Genomic DNA, 15,532 nt, shown 5'->3' with positions numbered 1-15,532 from the left:
GGGCGTAGGGAGGGTGCTGTCTGCCTGGTAGTTTTAGTAGCATGCCAGGTTAGCAGCTGCTGTGGGGAAAGGGGAATTTCCAGAGGGAAACCAGAGATCCCCTGCATTCCAGAGCATCTGACGGCTGCTATGGTGACCTGTGGGCCTTCACTTCGTGCTTCGTTCCTAGCTCTGACTGAAGGGGTCACTGGTTCTGTTTGCTGGGACTGTAGCAGTGCCAGGGTGGAAAGGTGGGGGTGGGGAAGGCGGGAAACGGCCTGAAAGGGCCTGTCTGTGATGGTTTATGAGAGAAAAGAAAGGCTGTCTAGACAGGTGAGAAGAAATCACTTGGTGGGAAGGTTAGAAGGAAGGTGATTCAGTGGAGGAAGAAGGAAACTGAAGTCCATGTCAAGGTCCTGGAGAGTGGAAGCGTGTAGCTGCCAGCGTCAGTGCTGCCTGGTACTGATTAGGCTCTGCCCGGTCCAGGGAGGGGCCTGAGGAGGTAGTGACCCCGTTTTGAACCCTGCACTTCGTGGAACCCCATCTCAGTAAATTAAGAGATGTGAGTTAGGGTAAGAGGAAAGGCGAACAAGATGTGAATGAAATTCTGGTGCTGCAGTATGACTCTTAGAATGTATTAGAAAAGTAGACGGAAATGAAAGAAACTCACATGGCTATAAAGTGAGCTTTTAATTGAAAATCTTTGATTTTTAAAAAGATAAGTACAAGAGGTTTACAAGGCTGATTGAGAAGAGGTGTAATGGAGCCTGGAGATTTTCTGTTTTACTGGCAAACAAGTGTTAGGCGTTTGAGGGGGGGGGAGGGAGAGGGGGGAGAAAAACATTGATTGCCCGGTTCGGGTCCTTGTCCTGGTCCAGATTCACACTGCCTTTCTTTGTCAGTTTCCTGCCGTCTCTCTCAGTCTGAGGTGGCCCTCCATGTTGTTTGGGCTTTTATTTTTGTTTGTTTGGTTTTGCTCTTTCATAACCTTGACTGTGTCTGCAGAGTGCAGTCTAGTTACATAGAAGAATGACCATCAATGTGGAATGGTCTGATGTTTTTGCATTAAAGTCAGGTATGCATTTTGATAAAAATACCATAGAAGTGTCTTCTTTTTGATCAGGGTATCATATCAATAGCAGGCAAATGATGTCATCTTGTCTTATGATTGATAATAACTTTTGTCACAGCAAGGTGATGTCTGCTGGAAAGTTATCTTTTTTCCTCTGCCCATTCCTATCTTCTGGGGAGAGACACCATGCTTCTCACTGGACTGTGTCCATAGCCTGTATCTCAGTATACTTTCCCCACACATTATGGTGTCTGCTGATGATTCCTGTCTGCAGCATTGAGCACTGTGGTGCCTGCTGAATGGGGACCTCTGTTTCCCTCTTTTTATGGCATTTAGTCATAGAGTCACTGCATAAGGAAAAGCTTCCCCCCTCAAAAACAAAACAAAACAACACCACATTTATATATTCAATTATTCTACCTGTAAGTACTCATGGGTGTTTAGTCTCTGAGTTATAATGTAGTATTTTCATTGTTTTGCGGCTCAGATTGTCCCAGATTTGGCCCGTGAGAGTTTCCTCGAGTTGGCGGCCGTGGGAAGGGCTCATCGGGGAGCCCGGGGCTGACTGGTGGGTTGGTGCTAAGACAAGTCAGGATTCCAGGGAAAGGCGGAGATAGGAAAGCTGGGTGATGTAACTGTGGAGCCAGATATTTTTGCTTGAGTCTTACATGTAAAGGCTTTTATGTGATTGCATTCACCGAGGAAGCCCACCCTGTTAGGCAACACTATTTTCTCGCTTTTCAAAACAGTGAGAAGAAAGGTATTTTCCCCAGGAATGAACGAAAACAAGTTGGTGGCGCCTTTGGGTTTGTTTCTGTTGTACCTGTTGTGTCCATATTTCCAAGAAGCTGCAGGTTCTTGCTGATTTATGTCCCTAGGCAGGCGAGATTGTGAAAGACTTACAGGTGTTCCTAGAATCCTCTGTTGTTGTTGTGTGTGTTTTTTTTAATGTTAGCTTTTAAGTGGGCAAACGTGTTTATTCTAGAAGAGTCCTTCAGTAATGGGAAGTAACAATGAAGCCGAACGCCATGGATGCCATTGAAAGGAAATGCCCTTTCGGGAGGGGTGAGGGTGCTGCGCTGCTCTGCAGACATGAAGGCATCGTGGCTCAGGGCTGTGTCTGGGCTGGGGTATGTGAAAACACAAACCACACAGACAGGTGCAACGCGGCGAAACACTGGCTCTTTGTTCTGCACCAGGTAGACTTAGAAGCGCGGTGTTATTGGTCAAATGGCTGATTCCTCTGCTGTGTTGTGAACTCAGCCGGGAGTGTGATCAAGGCGGTGTTTTGAGGATGCTCCAAGCCTCTTGGCTGTGGTGGATGATGAGAGGTTCAAATGGCCCATCTCATCCGCAGATTTTGATTGTTTTTCTCACCCCCGGGTTGGAATTGCCTGGGGGAGATTGGCAAAAAGCAGCAGGTAGTGCCAGAAGTTCGAGTTCTGTGGCCTGAACACCTGTTTTGCTTTGTTTGTTTTAGTTTCCTAGGTGGTTCTAATTCATACGCCATAGCTAGTGGATGCTACTTGTGACGTCCTCATGCAGTTAAATGTACTCGTTTGTCACATTCCTCTTAAATCACCACATTCTAAGGTAGAAGATACGAACTCAGTAATTCATTTAATTATTTATTATTATTTTTTAACCACTTCTTACTTAAACAAATTTTTTTAATTCCCACCCGAGGATATGCTTATTGATTTTAGAGAGAACGTTGATTGGTCGCCTTCCCTAAAAGCCCTGACTGGAACTCCAACCCACATCTTTCTGAGGGTGCACAGGACAACACGTGAGCCCCCCTGGCCAGGCAGCTATTACTGTTTCACGCAGCCCGTTACAGGAGAGTGGTGGCTTTAGAACCATCACTTTAGCCTCAGTCCTGGCTCTGTCACTTCCCAGCTCGGGGGCCGTAAGTAAACTTTAGTTTCTGTCACCCTCCGGCCTCTTGTTTGTAAAAATAGGAATAGGTGGGTACAGTGACTATTATGGGAAAGTGCTCAAGACGAGGTGAGTGCTCAGAAAGCATTTTTGCAACCTTCCCTTTCACTCCACACAACTTAGAGCCATGGAATAAAAGTGCTTTCAAGAACATCATGGGCTTTGATGTGGCCAGGCGATGCTGAGAAGATATGACCATTGCCCTTTGTGGCTGTGACTGGCTGCTGGGAGCTGGTTCCTTGGGGAAATGGTGGTGGGCCTGCATGGTGACCAGAGCTGGCAGGAAGGGAGTCGTGGTAAACTGCCCTGCCCTTCCATGTCACCAGTTGGCTCATGTCTCCTGTTTACATTGTGCTTAACTTGTGATGGCCATGTAATTCTCAAGCCAACATGGTGGCTGGGATTCTGTCCTTTTAACCTGATCACGCTTTGATTGAGAGGCAAGTGTATCCTGTGGCTTAAAAAGGACCCACCATCTTAGCACTCCACCACACTGCCTACCCAATCACAACTTTTATTGTCTTAGTTCATAATCTCTTACTGCAGGTGCCCTCTGGGCACTTATGGAGCTTTCTGGCTTCATAGGATGGTAAGAAATCCAAGGATACTTAGTCTACCTCATCACCTACTTGGTCCCCGAGAATGGCAAAAGGACAGTGGCCGGAGGTGATAGAAAGTTCTGTCATGAACTGAATTCTCAAGTTATCCATACACTTGGTAGTTCTTGTTGGTGCCTGTTTGTAATAGAGCAGGTCCCACAAATCGGCCTTTCTCCTTCAATTTCTCTCTCCCCTCAGTAGCCTAAGTACTTTCACTCAATCCAAGGAGCGTATTAAGATGACCTTTAAGAGCTGATAAGAAATGTGCCTTAAGTCTATTATGTAGTTTATCAAGATACTTTTAGTGAATGGAATGAATTTCATGCTCGGTTCACACCCAGCCTCACAGACTATTATAGTTTAGCTTTAGTACACACCTGACTCAAAAACAAAAAACAAACAAACAAAAAAACAAGCCATGAAGGTAATATGTGATTGTTAATCAATTATCCTTTTGAGTTATACCATTATTTTTTTTCTGGAAGCTAATATTAAAGGGTTGTAATTTTCTAATACCTGTTTAAAATACACAGTTTTCCTAGAATCATCTAGGAAATCCTTTTTCATGGTTTATTAAAATGGAAAGGAGAAGAAATATATTTGAATTACAATCTAATTTTATTTGTACTGTTAGCAGTCTTTTCTCTATGGTGTCTGTATGTCTTTCATGAAAGACTCATGGCATCGAATATAAGTAATTCTAGGACATTGGAAATAAGGGGGGTCGTTATCTCTGGGCACTGTGTTTATGAGGTGTGGCGGTGGAGGCATGTTGAAAGGGGAGGGGGGTGCACTGTCCAGAGGGTTCTTGTACGGCTGCCAGGTAGGTGCTGGCAGAGCACGCTGTGAGGTGACGTGGGGCAGGCAGCCTCGGGCTCCTGTGGGCTGGTCCTCTGTGGATGAAACGATGCAGCAATTCTTTCCCAATCCTATTAAAAACGAGGTAACGGATGGATCGCTCCTCCACACCCTTCTACCGTTAAGTCTCCAGCACCTGCTATTTTTGCAACAACTTACTTAGAGTGGCCTCTAAAAAGAGAGAGCGTAGTTATGTAGTTATTTTAAATGTAAGAAACCAGGACTTGGCGGAGTTCTGCAGAGAGCTCAGTGGAGTTCCATAGCGACCGACCAGGGGCATTAATGAAACCAAGCTGCCCCCCCCCTCCCCCCCCCCCCCCCCCCCAGTTAAGAGAGGGCTTCCGGGAGTGTCTGACTGCAGGTCTAGGTATTGTGTTCTGTATAAGGCAGTTGTGGTGTTGCTCTTGTCTGTTCCCTGTGGGCCAGCAGCTTATCTAACCCCGTTATCTACTCAGCAGGGAAGAATCCCTTTGCTTTATTTACTCACCTTACCAGTCCTTTCAGACAAGCCATCCAGGGGCCGCTGCCATGAGTGGGACTGGGAGGACAAGGCTAGGGCTGAGACAGGCAGGTCTAGGTTGGCAGCAGAGAGAAAGGGAGCGGGCTGCATTCTTTTGTGGAAGTGCCCTGCCTGGCTCTTTAGAGCTTGTTTCTGCCTAAATGCTTTCTTTTTAACTAGATCATAGGCAGTATTTGCTTTTCCGAGCCGATCCACGCAAATAGATGAGCAATAAAGATTGTCAGGTCTGGCCTGCTATATTGATCTTTAAAAATTGCTCTGTTGAGGAGGGAAATCACTTATCATGATGATTCATCGTCAAATTATAAATCTGGTACATATGCAAATTTTAAATTGTTCAGTATTTCAGTAAGTGAATACATTACCGAGGCTGGATGACAGAAGCCCCGGGAAGAGACAGTTGGGAGTGGGTACGACAAGAGCGGAAGGGGGAGGTGGGTATTTTCTTTTAGGAGACGGGGATTCAACATGGCCTCTCTACCTTATAAATGTCCTTTTCTTTGAAGCCATTGCAAGGCTTTAGCAGGGCGTACCCATTGGCATTTTTGGGTGAAGCATCTATATGTCTATTTCAGTTTAATTAGAAGATAAGTAGTGTGGGAGGCGTGTGGAGGGGAAGAGGCGGAAGGGGAAGTCTGTCTTACATTACATTTCGGTAGAAGCTTCAGATGCCGGATATGGTTTGTAAATTTAGCAAATTCGAAGAAGTGGAGGCGGCAGACTAAAAACCATGGGATCTGAAAAGACAGCAAGCCTAGGAATAGAGGAGCAAGGAGCTTTTCAAACATAGGCTGGAGGCTCAGGAAATGTTAGTTCCTCTGCTCTTTTCCCTGCAGTGGGAAAGACAATTTCCCATGGTGCTTAAGCACCTGTGGGTGATGGTGCTGCCTGCTGGATTGTTCGGTGGGAGAAATTAGCTCCTGTGTTACTGAGTGGATGAAGAGATACAGATATTTACAATAACTGGGTAGAAAAATGAAGATTGCTGAGCTGGGTGCCGTGAACGCAAAGCTGTGGAGAATTGGAGTGGCAGGGTCTTCTGATGAGTACATCTTGAAGAATAAACCCAGGTAGCACCCTAGCCAGTTTGGCTCGGTGGATAGAGCATTGGCCCTTGGACTGAAGGGTCCCGGGGTTGATTCCGGCCTAAGGCCTGTACCTGGGTTGCAGGCTCGATCCCTGGCCCTGGTCAGGTATGCAGAAGGCAACCAAATTGATGTGTCTCTTTCACATCAATGTTTCTCCCTCACTGTCTCCCTCCCTTCCACTCTCTCTAAAAATCAATGGATTAACAAACAAACAAAGAACCCACAAAGAACCCAGGTAGTGAGGTGGAAAGAGACCACTAGTTGCTGGTGGGCGGCAGACTGGTGGACCCAGAACGGCAGGCTGGGGGTGTGTGGATTGACGCACATAAGCAATAGGAGCCCCACTGTCAGATGAGGGGGTGGTTTAGAGACATTTGTGTAGGGGGGTGGGGGGAGGGCAGGGGGATTGCAGGATGGCCGGAGAGGGCGTGATTAGACTAGAGGGCAGGGAAATCCGTCATGCAGCTGCAGCAGCAGTTCCGGTGGGTGGGATGAAAGCTTAGTTAGACTGTGAACATGGACATGAGAAGGAAAGGAGAAATGGAACCAAAATCACACGAAGAACCAAGTGATAAGTACAAAAACACCCCAGTCTTTCTGTTGCACTTTTTAAACTTGCACTCTGTAGGTTGGGAGTCGTTCGAATGGTATGTCCTGTCCCATGGGAGTGCATGTTAACCAGGCACTTACAGCGTGAGAATAAGGACGTTAGCGCTCTGGGACTTGATGTTTAAGCTCATCTGTCGGCAGGGACAGCTCCTGGGCCTTCACTACTGCGCGTAGGGTACAACGATTTCTACTTGGTTCTGATTTTCCCCTCTTTTTCTTTTAAAATAGACTCTCCAGAGAAGGATTTCCAATCCATACCTCGAGCACACTTCTTCCCAGGTATGATTCTTTTCTCTCTTACTGTAGTTTCTGAAACAGCGGTTCGCAGACCCTGATGGTGAATTCTCTAGTCACAATTGTCCTCAGTGCTCCTGACCATGCCGTCTCCTTCACCAGGGTGACCCAGCCAGAGTCAGATGAGATGTCCGGGTAGCTGGGTCAGAATTCAAGATGTTCACTAGATAGGAAAAAAGATTTCTCCATCATCCACGCCCTTTGCACGAATGCATTATCAATATGGCAGAGTTTAATACATAATATAAACATTTTCAATTTCCTGTATAGAAACACTGTATTAAAAAAATGGTGGATATTTAACACTGAAAACTGGCAAGGGGATTATTTATGCTTACATTTATCTAATAGTAGAATGCCACAAATGCTCATGGGTGAGAAAAGATGAGGAGTCTCTATCATGTTGTCAGAGAGTTGCATTTTTAAAACAACAGGAGCTGGGGAGCTTTGTGAGGACAGAGACCTTTTTGGCCTTTATCCATGATCGTATCCCCAGCGTCATCAAATGTTTTCCTGAATGACTGAGGGACTGCATCCTGGTACCACGTCAGGACCAGTCAAGTGTCCGCTGACTTTTACCTCTCTTAGGGTAATAGTTTCTGTCATCTGACTTGTTCACGTTCTTTTTAAGTTTTAACGTGTTAAAAGTAAGTCATTTTCTGTCCTCACTTTCTCATAGGGTTGTGTTTAGGAGGTGATAACAGGAACATTAAAAAGTGTAAGGATGGGGTTGGATCATTCCCTGTTAAGTTATATGATAATCAATATATTATCCATTTGCTTACTTTGAGCGAAGATATATATTTACTGAGGCAAAATTTTGTAGGTGCAGAAAGAGTTCTCCAAGAAACAAGGGAACAGATATGAATACCTACCCCCTGTGTATACGAATTCTCATGAGCCTTCACTTATGAAGACAGTTCATTGTCACTCAGCTCCTTCATTAGGGCAGCACAATGCACTGGGGCAGCAGGGGAAGGGCAACTATGGGGGAAGAGGGTGAATTAAAGGACTTGGAAGATGAGAAACTAATTTTCCCCTGTCTCCCATCTTCCAAGTCCTTTATATGGATGTGTTATCAATATGGCAGAGCTAATGCATAATAAAAATAGTCCTTGATTTGCCTTATTGATAGAAACACCATGTTTTTAACTACTAAAAACAGTGGGTATTTTACACTAAAAACTTATGTAAAATATATTATTTGTAATTTTAGTTGAAACCGTTTAACATACAGAAAATAGCTGTTAAAGTTTCATAGCATAAATGAACCAACAGCAAAAGTAAAATAAAATAGGTAGCTGAGCTTGTAGATGCATAAGTGTCTTAAGCTTATGGATTGGGTCATTTTTTTTTATATATATAGTATGCTCACAAATTATGGCATGATTATTCTACATTGACAGGTAATGTTTGTTTTTTCCACTTAGATTTATGGGGAGAATTCTTCTTGTGCAGGAAGAGCACTGAGGAATATCATTATCGTCCAGGCAGCTGATCTGATCAAGGACAGAGTGAACCTCAAGGGATTTTACAGGTAACACAGTTTTCTAACATCTTGTCAGAAAAAAAAAAGTGTTAAAATCTTAAGCCTGATCACAGAGACAGGCTGTATCAGGCGCAGAAGGGGTTGGTCAGTTTGTGTGAAGTGTCCTTTGGGTCACTGGTGATGACTTGTCTCTTCTTTAAACGTAGCTAAGTGTTTGTTGACAGTTGGACTCCTGGTTCTGAAGTTAGGGTCTGGCATCCCCAGGTGTGGATGGGGTCCTGAGAGAGCCTCTGCTTCCTCTGAGCTGGGACAGTTTAGCATAACTTTATTGGGCGTGTTCTACATGGTGACGTCAATAAATGTAGTTCCCCCTTCAGGGGCCTTAGCGAGGCTCCGAGAGGACGCTCAGGACCAGGGGCTGAGAGAACGTTGCTCAGCTCGCCAGGTGGGGGTGAGAATCCCCTTGGGTGCTGTGAAGAGCGGGAGGGGCAGGTTGGCGGAGGGATGGCGTTTCTCCGTCTTGGCTAGTGAATAAGGGCAGAGGCGCTAGAGTAAACTGGTGGGTCAGAGGCCTGCTTTAAAGAAAGCTGGACCAAGAGAGTAGTCACTTGGAAGGATTGGAGCCCATATTTTCATTTTCTGGAGGTTAAAAAAAAGTTTTATTGATTTTTATTGATTTTAGAAGGGAAGGAAGAGGGAGAGAGAGATAAAAATATCCATGATGAGAGAGAATCATTGATTGGCTGCCTCCTGCAAGCCCCTCTCCCCCCCCTGGGGATTGAGCCCATAACCCGGGCATGTGCCCTTGACTAGAATCGAACCCGGGACCCTTCAGTCCACAGGCCAACGCTCTATCCACCAAGCCAAATCGGCTAGGGCCAAAAGTTTTTTTTAGTAGTCTTCCATATTTTTATGTTAAGTGAAGATATTAAACCACACCAAATAATACCAGAAGAAAACTACAAAAGGAAAAAAAACAAAACCCTATCATTGATTTTCATTATTCTTTTTTATAGAAATGAAATCATAATACCATAAAGAATAGGAAGAATAAATGACAGCAAAAAAAGTAGGGAAAAGGTCATTTCTTTAACTAAACTTAGACATGTCTGATTTTTTTTTTTTTAAGAACTGTACAAAGTCTTTGGGTTTAGTTGTGAGTGAGCTAAAAAGATTCATTTTTTTTTTTATTGACAAGAGAGAGAGAGAAAGAGAGAGAGAAAAAAAAATTGTTGTTCCATTTATTTATGCAGTCACTGGTTGAATCTTGTATGAGCCCTGACTGGAGAGCAAACTCACAACCTTGGGGTGTCGGGATGATGCTCTAACCAACTGAGCTCTCCAGCTGGGTTCATGGGATTCATTTTCGCCACACACAAGGCCGCGTGTGATGTCTGTCATTGTTCTGTTTCGTTTCTTTATGTGATCTCTATGGACATAGATTGAAAAAAGAATGGAGAGATATACATTAGTTGGGTTCATGGAAAGAACCATCCATCCAAGTTAGAACACACTGGTGGGAATAGAATGAGGAAAGAGCATGAGTTTTTGCTATTTCAGATTCCCAACGGTCAGGCCAGAACCTCCCTTCTCTTAAAATCTAAGGACTGCCGGGACAGGTTTGGCTCAATGGATAGAGCATCGGCTTGGGGACTGAAGGGTCCCGGGTTCGATTCCAGTCAAGGGAATGTACCTTGGTTGCGGGCAGATCCCCAGTAGGGGGTGTGCAAGAGGCAGCTGATCGATGACTCTCTCTCATCGATGTTCCTAACTCTCTGTCTCTCTCCCTTCCTCTCTGTACAAAATCAATAAAATATATTAAAAAAAAAATCTAAGGACTGATGCATGGCCTGGGTATAAAGACAAAGTGCGAATATGGTGGCCCAGAAGGGACCATTTTCGTGTGTCTGGTAGTGCATTAAGGGGAAGTGTTCCCTGCACACCGCATGAGAATTACTTTCAGAGCTGGTCTCTGAATAGCATCGCCCCATTTATATTCGAGATTAAAGTTGTGTCTGCACTGTCATGAAATAATTGCTAAAAATGTAACAGAAGGAAGCTAAGAGATAGCAAACGTTCAGCTCCAGAGATTGTGAAAAGAATGCTTTGTTATAGCAATCACATGGCCTTGTACCTAGCCACCTCCGTATCACAGTGTTCCTACCTCAGGCGCGACTGTGGTGAGGTCTGCACGTCCCTGGAACTGTTTCTGTGTTCCGTACAACGCCGGGAACAAGAGCTGCTGTCCTTGTTCAGATTGCTCCCTCCCCACCGTCTCAGTTTCCCTCCTCACTGCTCTCCTTAAATCCTGTGGATCTGGGCATTTTAACTGCTTTGTTGCGGGCCTGGTCAGCAGTCCGGGGAGGATGAGTTTAATGCAGTGGCAGCTCACCTCTTTGCTAACCGCTGTCGGGGCAGTGTTGTGTTTTCACATATGGACTCAGCCCTGACCCCCTAACAGAGTGAGCTCTTCCCAATGACAAGGGAGAGCTGGGGGTTGGGGCTTTGTGGTCATCAGCATCACCGGGGAGCCAGTTAGAATCGAGGACTCTCAGGCCCCACCCACACTCTCCGCCCTACCTCAGAACCTGCAGGTTAGCCGGATCTCTCAGGTCATGCTTAACCATGATTTTGAGGACCCCCCAGTCTGAGAAATTTCTCCACCATCACCTGTGAGCAAACATGCGCGCCCACCCGTCCAGCCACCTTTTGCAGTGTAACAGTTTGGTAGATTCAGTAAATGTTCCGTCCTGGCCTTTCATGTTCCACACCGTAGGTTGAGGAGCTGGACCGCTCTGAGAATAAGGATTACAAATGATACAGTGTTTAATCCGCGTGATAACTGTGCTCCGAGCAATTAGTGTGAAGATGCTGGCTAATTGACAGAGGTGTTGAGGAATTAATTAACACTTTGAGCCTTTCTCACATGATAGGTGTCCTATCGAATTAGAAGTTAATATTGGTCTAATTAACTGTTTCGTTGTGATCTGTTTTCTCATTTTGTTTAAGGAAACACATCCATTTATTTGACTGTTAACCTGTTTAATGTCTTAATGCTAACCTGCAATTAAGCATGCCCGGTATTGCATTAATTGCCTTAGAGTGTCTTACAAACAGCTGCGCTCTACCAAAATGGTGACGCGTTATCGAAAGCTAGAATGTTTGATCAGACCTCTCAACAGAAAAAGCTTATTTTTTTTCTTCACTCTAGGAAATGAAGTTCCTCTCGGCCTATCTTTGTGTTGTTGGTTACTGTGTGATTTTTAGCTATTTGTGCCTATGCCAGTCACAGAAGATAGGCAATATTTTTCTGTTTTAGGAATACAAAGAAAGTTTACATCCTTTGGTCCTTAAATACCAAATATTGAATGAACATAGCCATTCACATGATACATCATTTAAAAAAAATCATTTTGGTGACAGTTTCGCATAAGAGAGAGTGGGATTCAATGAAATTTCTGCAAATGAGAACCTACATTTCAGCAAGCTTTCTTCTCTGGGTTTTCCATCCCAGGCTCATAAAGATGGAAAAGGAGGCATGAGATACTTTTTGTAACACCCAGATGGGACAGTCTTTGAATATGTTTTAGGACAGATTACAGAGAATATTGTGTGGGTGTGTGTGGTTAGTAGAATCCTTCACACACATCTGCATTGGTGGGTGTTATGATCTAGGTTCCTTAGCCGGATTGCTTAGATTATATTAAAAAGAGTCACAGTCAAAGGGATTCCCCTTTGAGACAAACTCTAAGATTTACTCTCTGAAAAGTAGCAAACAAAATTCTCTATCAGCCACTGTGTTTCAACTTTGCCGAACCCTCTTGGAATTATTTTGTTCTTATTAAAGAGACTAGGTAGGCCCTGGCCAGTGTGGCTCAGCTGGTTGCGCGTCATCCCATGCACCAGAAGGTCGCTGGTTTGATTCCAGGCCAGGGTACATGCCCAGGTTGTGCACTTAATCCCAAGTGGGGACGTCCAAGTAGGGGGGTGCAGGAGGAAGCCGATCAGTTTTTCTTTCACATAGATGTTTCTCTCTCCTTTTCCATTCCTCTCCCCCAAAATCAATGAAAACTGTTTTTTAAAAAGAGACTAGAGCCGGAACCTCGGCTTACCCAGGCGCATGCTCAATGCCCAGGGCACTCGTGTCCTGCACATGCGTTCATCACTTGACCTCATATGGCCGCAGGAGCACCAGGATTTGGGGGACAAAGCGCGGCCCTGCAAGCAGTTGGTGGGTCTAGAGCGTGACTCGCCCTTGCCAGCTCCTGCGCTGCCCAATTCCCTGCCGTCCGACTGCCCTGCAACCACAGACAGCCACGTCCGAGGAGAAGCCCAAGGAGCGAGTGAAGACAGAATGACCACATCAATCTGAAAGTGGCCGGCAGGGTGGCTCCGTGGTCCAGTTCAAGATTAAGAGACACACACCCTGAGCAAGCTGATGAAGCCCTACTGCGAGCGGCAGGGCTGGCCAATGAGACAGATTAGGTCCCGGTTCGATGGGCAGCCAATGACTGAGGCACACATGCTGGCCCAGGTGGAGATGGAGGATGGAGATACCGTCGATGTGTTCCAGCAGCAAACAGGAGGCTCAAGGCTGACTCTTGGGGGGTGGTCTGTAGAGGGACGGGCCCTCTTTGTCACCGTCCTAGCATTTGCTATTGAACAGTGAACACGTGACCATGCCCATCACCAAGGAGCCTGTAGGAACCAAGGACGTCCACAGAAATTCTTTCCTCTGGGACAGACTGCGGGTGCCACTCAAAACTGTCTGCAGGGGCGAGTCCTTACCGGGAACCTGGCCAGTCAGTAGTCATGTCTGTTTAGGAAAATGAGTTGCAAGGTTTTGGGGGTTTGTTTTTGCTCTCATTTTTGTCTTCCCCCTCTCACAACATTTCCCCAAAGCTTGTTGTGTGATTGTCCCTTTTTAGCTTAGTGGGGGATCTGATCCCCCTGCTTATTCCATTGTAGAGCGCTCACATCACCAAAGTGGGGGTGCTTCTGTGGGCAAGTTTCAGGAGCATTGTGGGGAGACAAACTTCCACTTAACTGTTTCTTGAAGGTCCACTTACTGTCCTATAGGTTTCTTCAATGCTAAATATTGCAAGTTTATGAGAATATGGTAAAGTTGAAGGGAGAATACTGGAATGCTTTTTAAAAATATTTTTTATTGATTTTATTACAGAGAGGAAGGGAGAGGGATAGAGAGTTAGAAACATCGATCAGCTGCCTCCTTCACAGCCCCCACTGGGGATGTGCCCACAACCAAGGTACATGCCCTTGACCAGAATCGAACCTGGGACCCTTCAGTCTGCAGGCCAGTGCTCTATCCACTGAGCCAAACCGGTTAGGGCTGGAATGCTTTGTAAAAGGTGAAAAGAAAAATACCTGAGCCCCTCAGTAGCATGGGCCTGGACGCTCAGTTCCTCTCGTGTCTCCTGGCGTAGGGCCAGGCCCAGGGCCCCTGACAGTGCATGGGCAAAAGAGGGCGCAGCAGATACTGGCTTTCCCCCTTCTTTCTTTCTTTCTTTCTTTCTTTCTTTCTTTCTTTCTTTCTTTCTTTCTTTCTTTCTTTCTTTTTAAGTTTTCAATTACAGTTTATATTCAGTATTATTTTGTATTAGTTGCAGGTGTCCCCTTTTAATACAGAGGAAAGCAATTCCCATATTTCTTAGTTGGCAGTAGTATTGTGGCCTCAGATTTCTTCCAGAATTTACTCCTGATGAATAATTATGGTCTTTCTATAAAATAGTACGATTAAGTATTGCTGATGTTCTTGTGTCATGCAAAGACGAATTCTTGTTCTCACGGACTGTGCTTTGCTGTTTCCTGGCATTGGCTGTGGTTTCATTTCTGTGAAGCATTTTGGAGCCTGTATCTATTAAATGTTTAGTTCTCCTCCTGCCCTTCTGTATGGAACCCCTGCTGCCTGACGGCCCTGCTCTGCCTCCTTCTGGTACCTGGACAGTGCGACCTGGACTATCGTCTTTTGCTTGTCCAGTCTTGCCTTTCCTTTGCAATTTGCTGTTGGGATATGGATGTGGTGTCTGCTGGTTCTGCTGTTTGTTCATAATCTGTATATTCTTTGTTGTCCTTAACTACTGTAAATAGTAAATATAGTTTGATATTCTGTCTCTTATATTAAATATTGCATTTGGGGGGAAAAAAGAGATAGATAAAAATCTATAAATGGTGGAACCAAAATCTATCACCACCAACTTGAGGTACTTGTCTTTCCAAGGAAGAAGCATTATCTTTCTAAAAAAGACGGCTAAATTAATTTTTTAATGTATGCAAACTTAGGTATTTTGAGAACTTTGTGTGTACCCGGACTGTCCTAGTTCTTGGGGTATAATAGTGAGTTATACTGCATAGTCCTTGGTCTCCTGAAATTTACTCTTAAGTGAAGAAAGCAGATATTATTCTTTCAGAAATATTTATCTTTATTAAATGTTCAGGTGACTTGAAGAAAAAGTATAAGAGAATTTGATTCCAAGTCTCTTTAAGGAAGTGGTATTTGAGCTAAAATCTGAAAGAGGAATGAATCAGAGATACATGTCATGTATTATTGAGTCACTTGTTTTAAAAAGCAAGCACATGAGAGGGATGCTGTTAAATACCAATTTTTTGGCAAATGAGTGGCCACAATGTCTCATGTGAATGGCTTTGTTTTATGCAGGCGAAGCTGTGTTGGATCAGAACTGGTCGACTGGCTTCTGGAACACTGTCCTTTCGTCCAGTGCAGATCCACGGCCATAGGGGTCTGGCAGCTCCTACTGGACATGGGGATTCTGTCATCAGGTTAGTAGGGCATGTTTGGGAGGCACAGAATCAATACTTTTTATTAAATGGCCAGACCAAAATATACTTAATATTCTAGTTTACCTGGATGGACATTGGTTTTGCAGATAAATATTTGCATTCTCTCTTTTATTTTATAAATAAAAGTGATAGGTCATCATTTGATTGTTATTTCTCTCACACCTTTTGTAAAAATAATTAGGTACCTGCTGATTCATATACATCTGCCTATAAGAGTTATTCGAGTACCCTCCCCCACTTCTCTACTCAAAATGCTGCTCACAATTT

At 44.7% G+C, this 15,532-nt stretch overlaps 1 protein-coding gene and 1 pseudogene across 2 annotated transcripts in view; both read left to right on the top strand.

The window, feature by feature from the left end:
- The window catches only part of RAPGEF5 (Rap guanine nucleotide exchange factor 5), a 181,753-nt gene that overhangs the window by 26,163 nt on the left and 140,058 nt on the right, over positions 1-15,532 (top strand). The window contains exons 2-4 of the mRNA XM_084896499.1: positions 6,892-6,942; positions 8,388-8,494; positions 15,123-15,244. Coding sequence (XP_084752625.1) covers positions 6,892-6,942; positions 8,388-8,494; positions 15,123-15,244 — 280 coding nt within the window. The remainder of the gene's footprint in view (positions 1-6,891; positions 6,943-8,387; positions 8,495-15,122; positions 15,245-15,532) is intronic.
- LOC311629294 (small ubiquitin-related modifier 3-like) lies at positions 11,129-13,115 on the top strand (annotated as a pseudogene). The gene is made up of 2 exons: positions 11,129-11,218; positions 12,757-13,115. The product of its transcript is annotated as a small ubiquitin-related modifier 3-like (transcript).

Source organism: Pipistrellus hanaki (assembly GCF_964339955.1).
Source record: "Pipistrellus hanaki genome assembly, chromosome: 10".
NCBI classification, from domain to species: Eukaryota; Metazoa; Chordata; class Mammalia; order Chiroptera; family Vespertilionidae; genus Pipistrellus; species Pipistrellus hanaki.
Note: the sequence above shows the minus strand (reverse complement) of the source record. Positions and strands in the feature narration are given on the sequence as shown.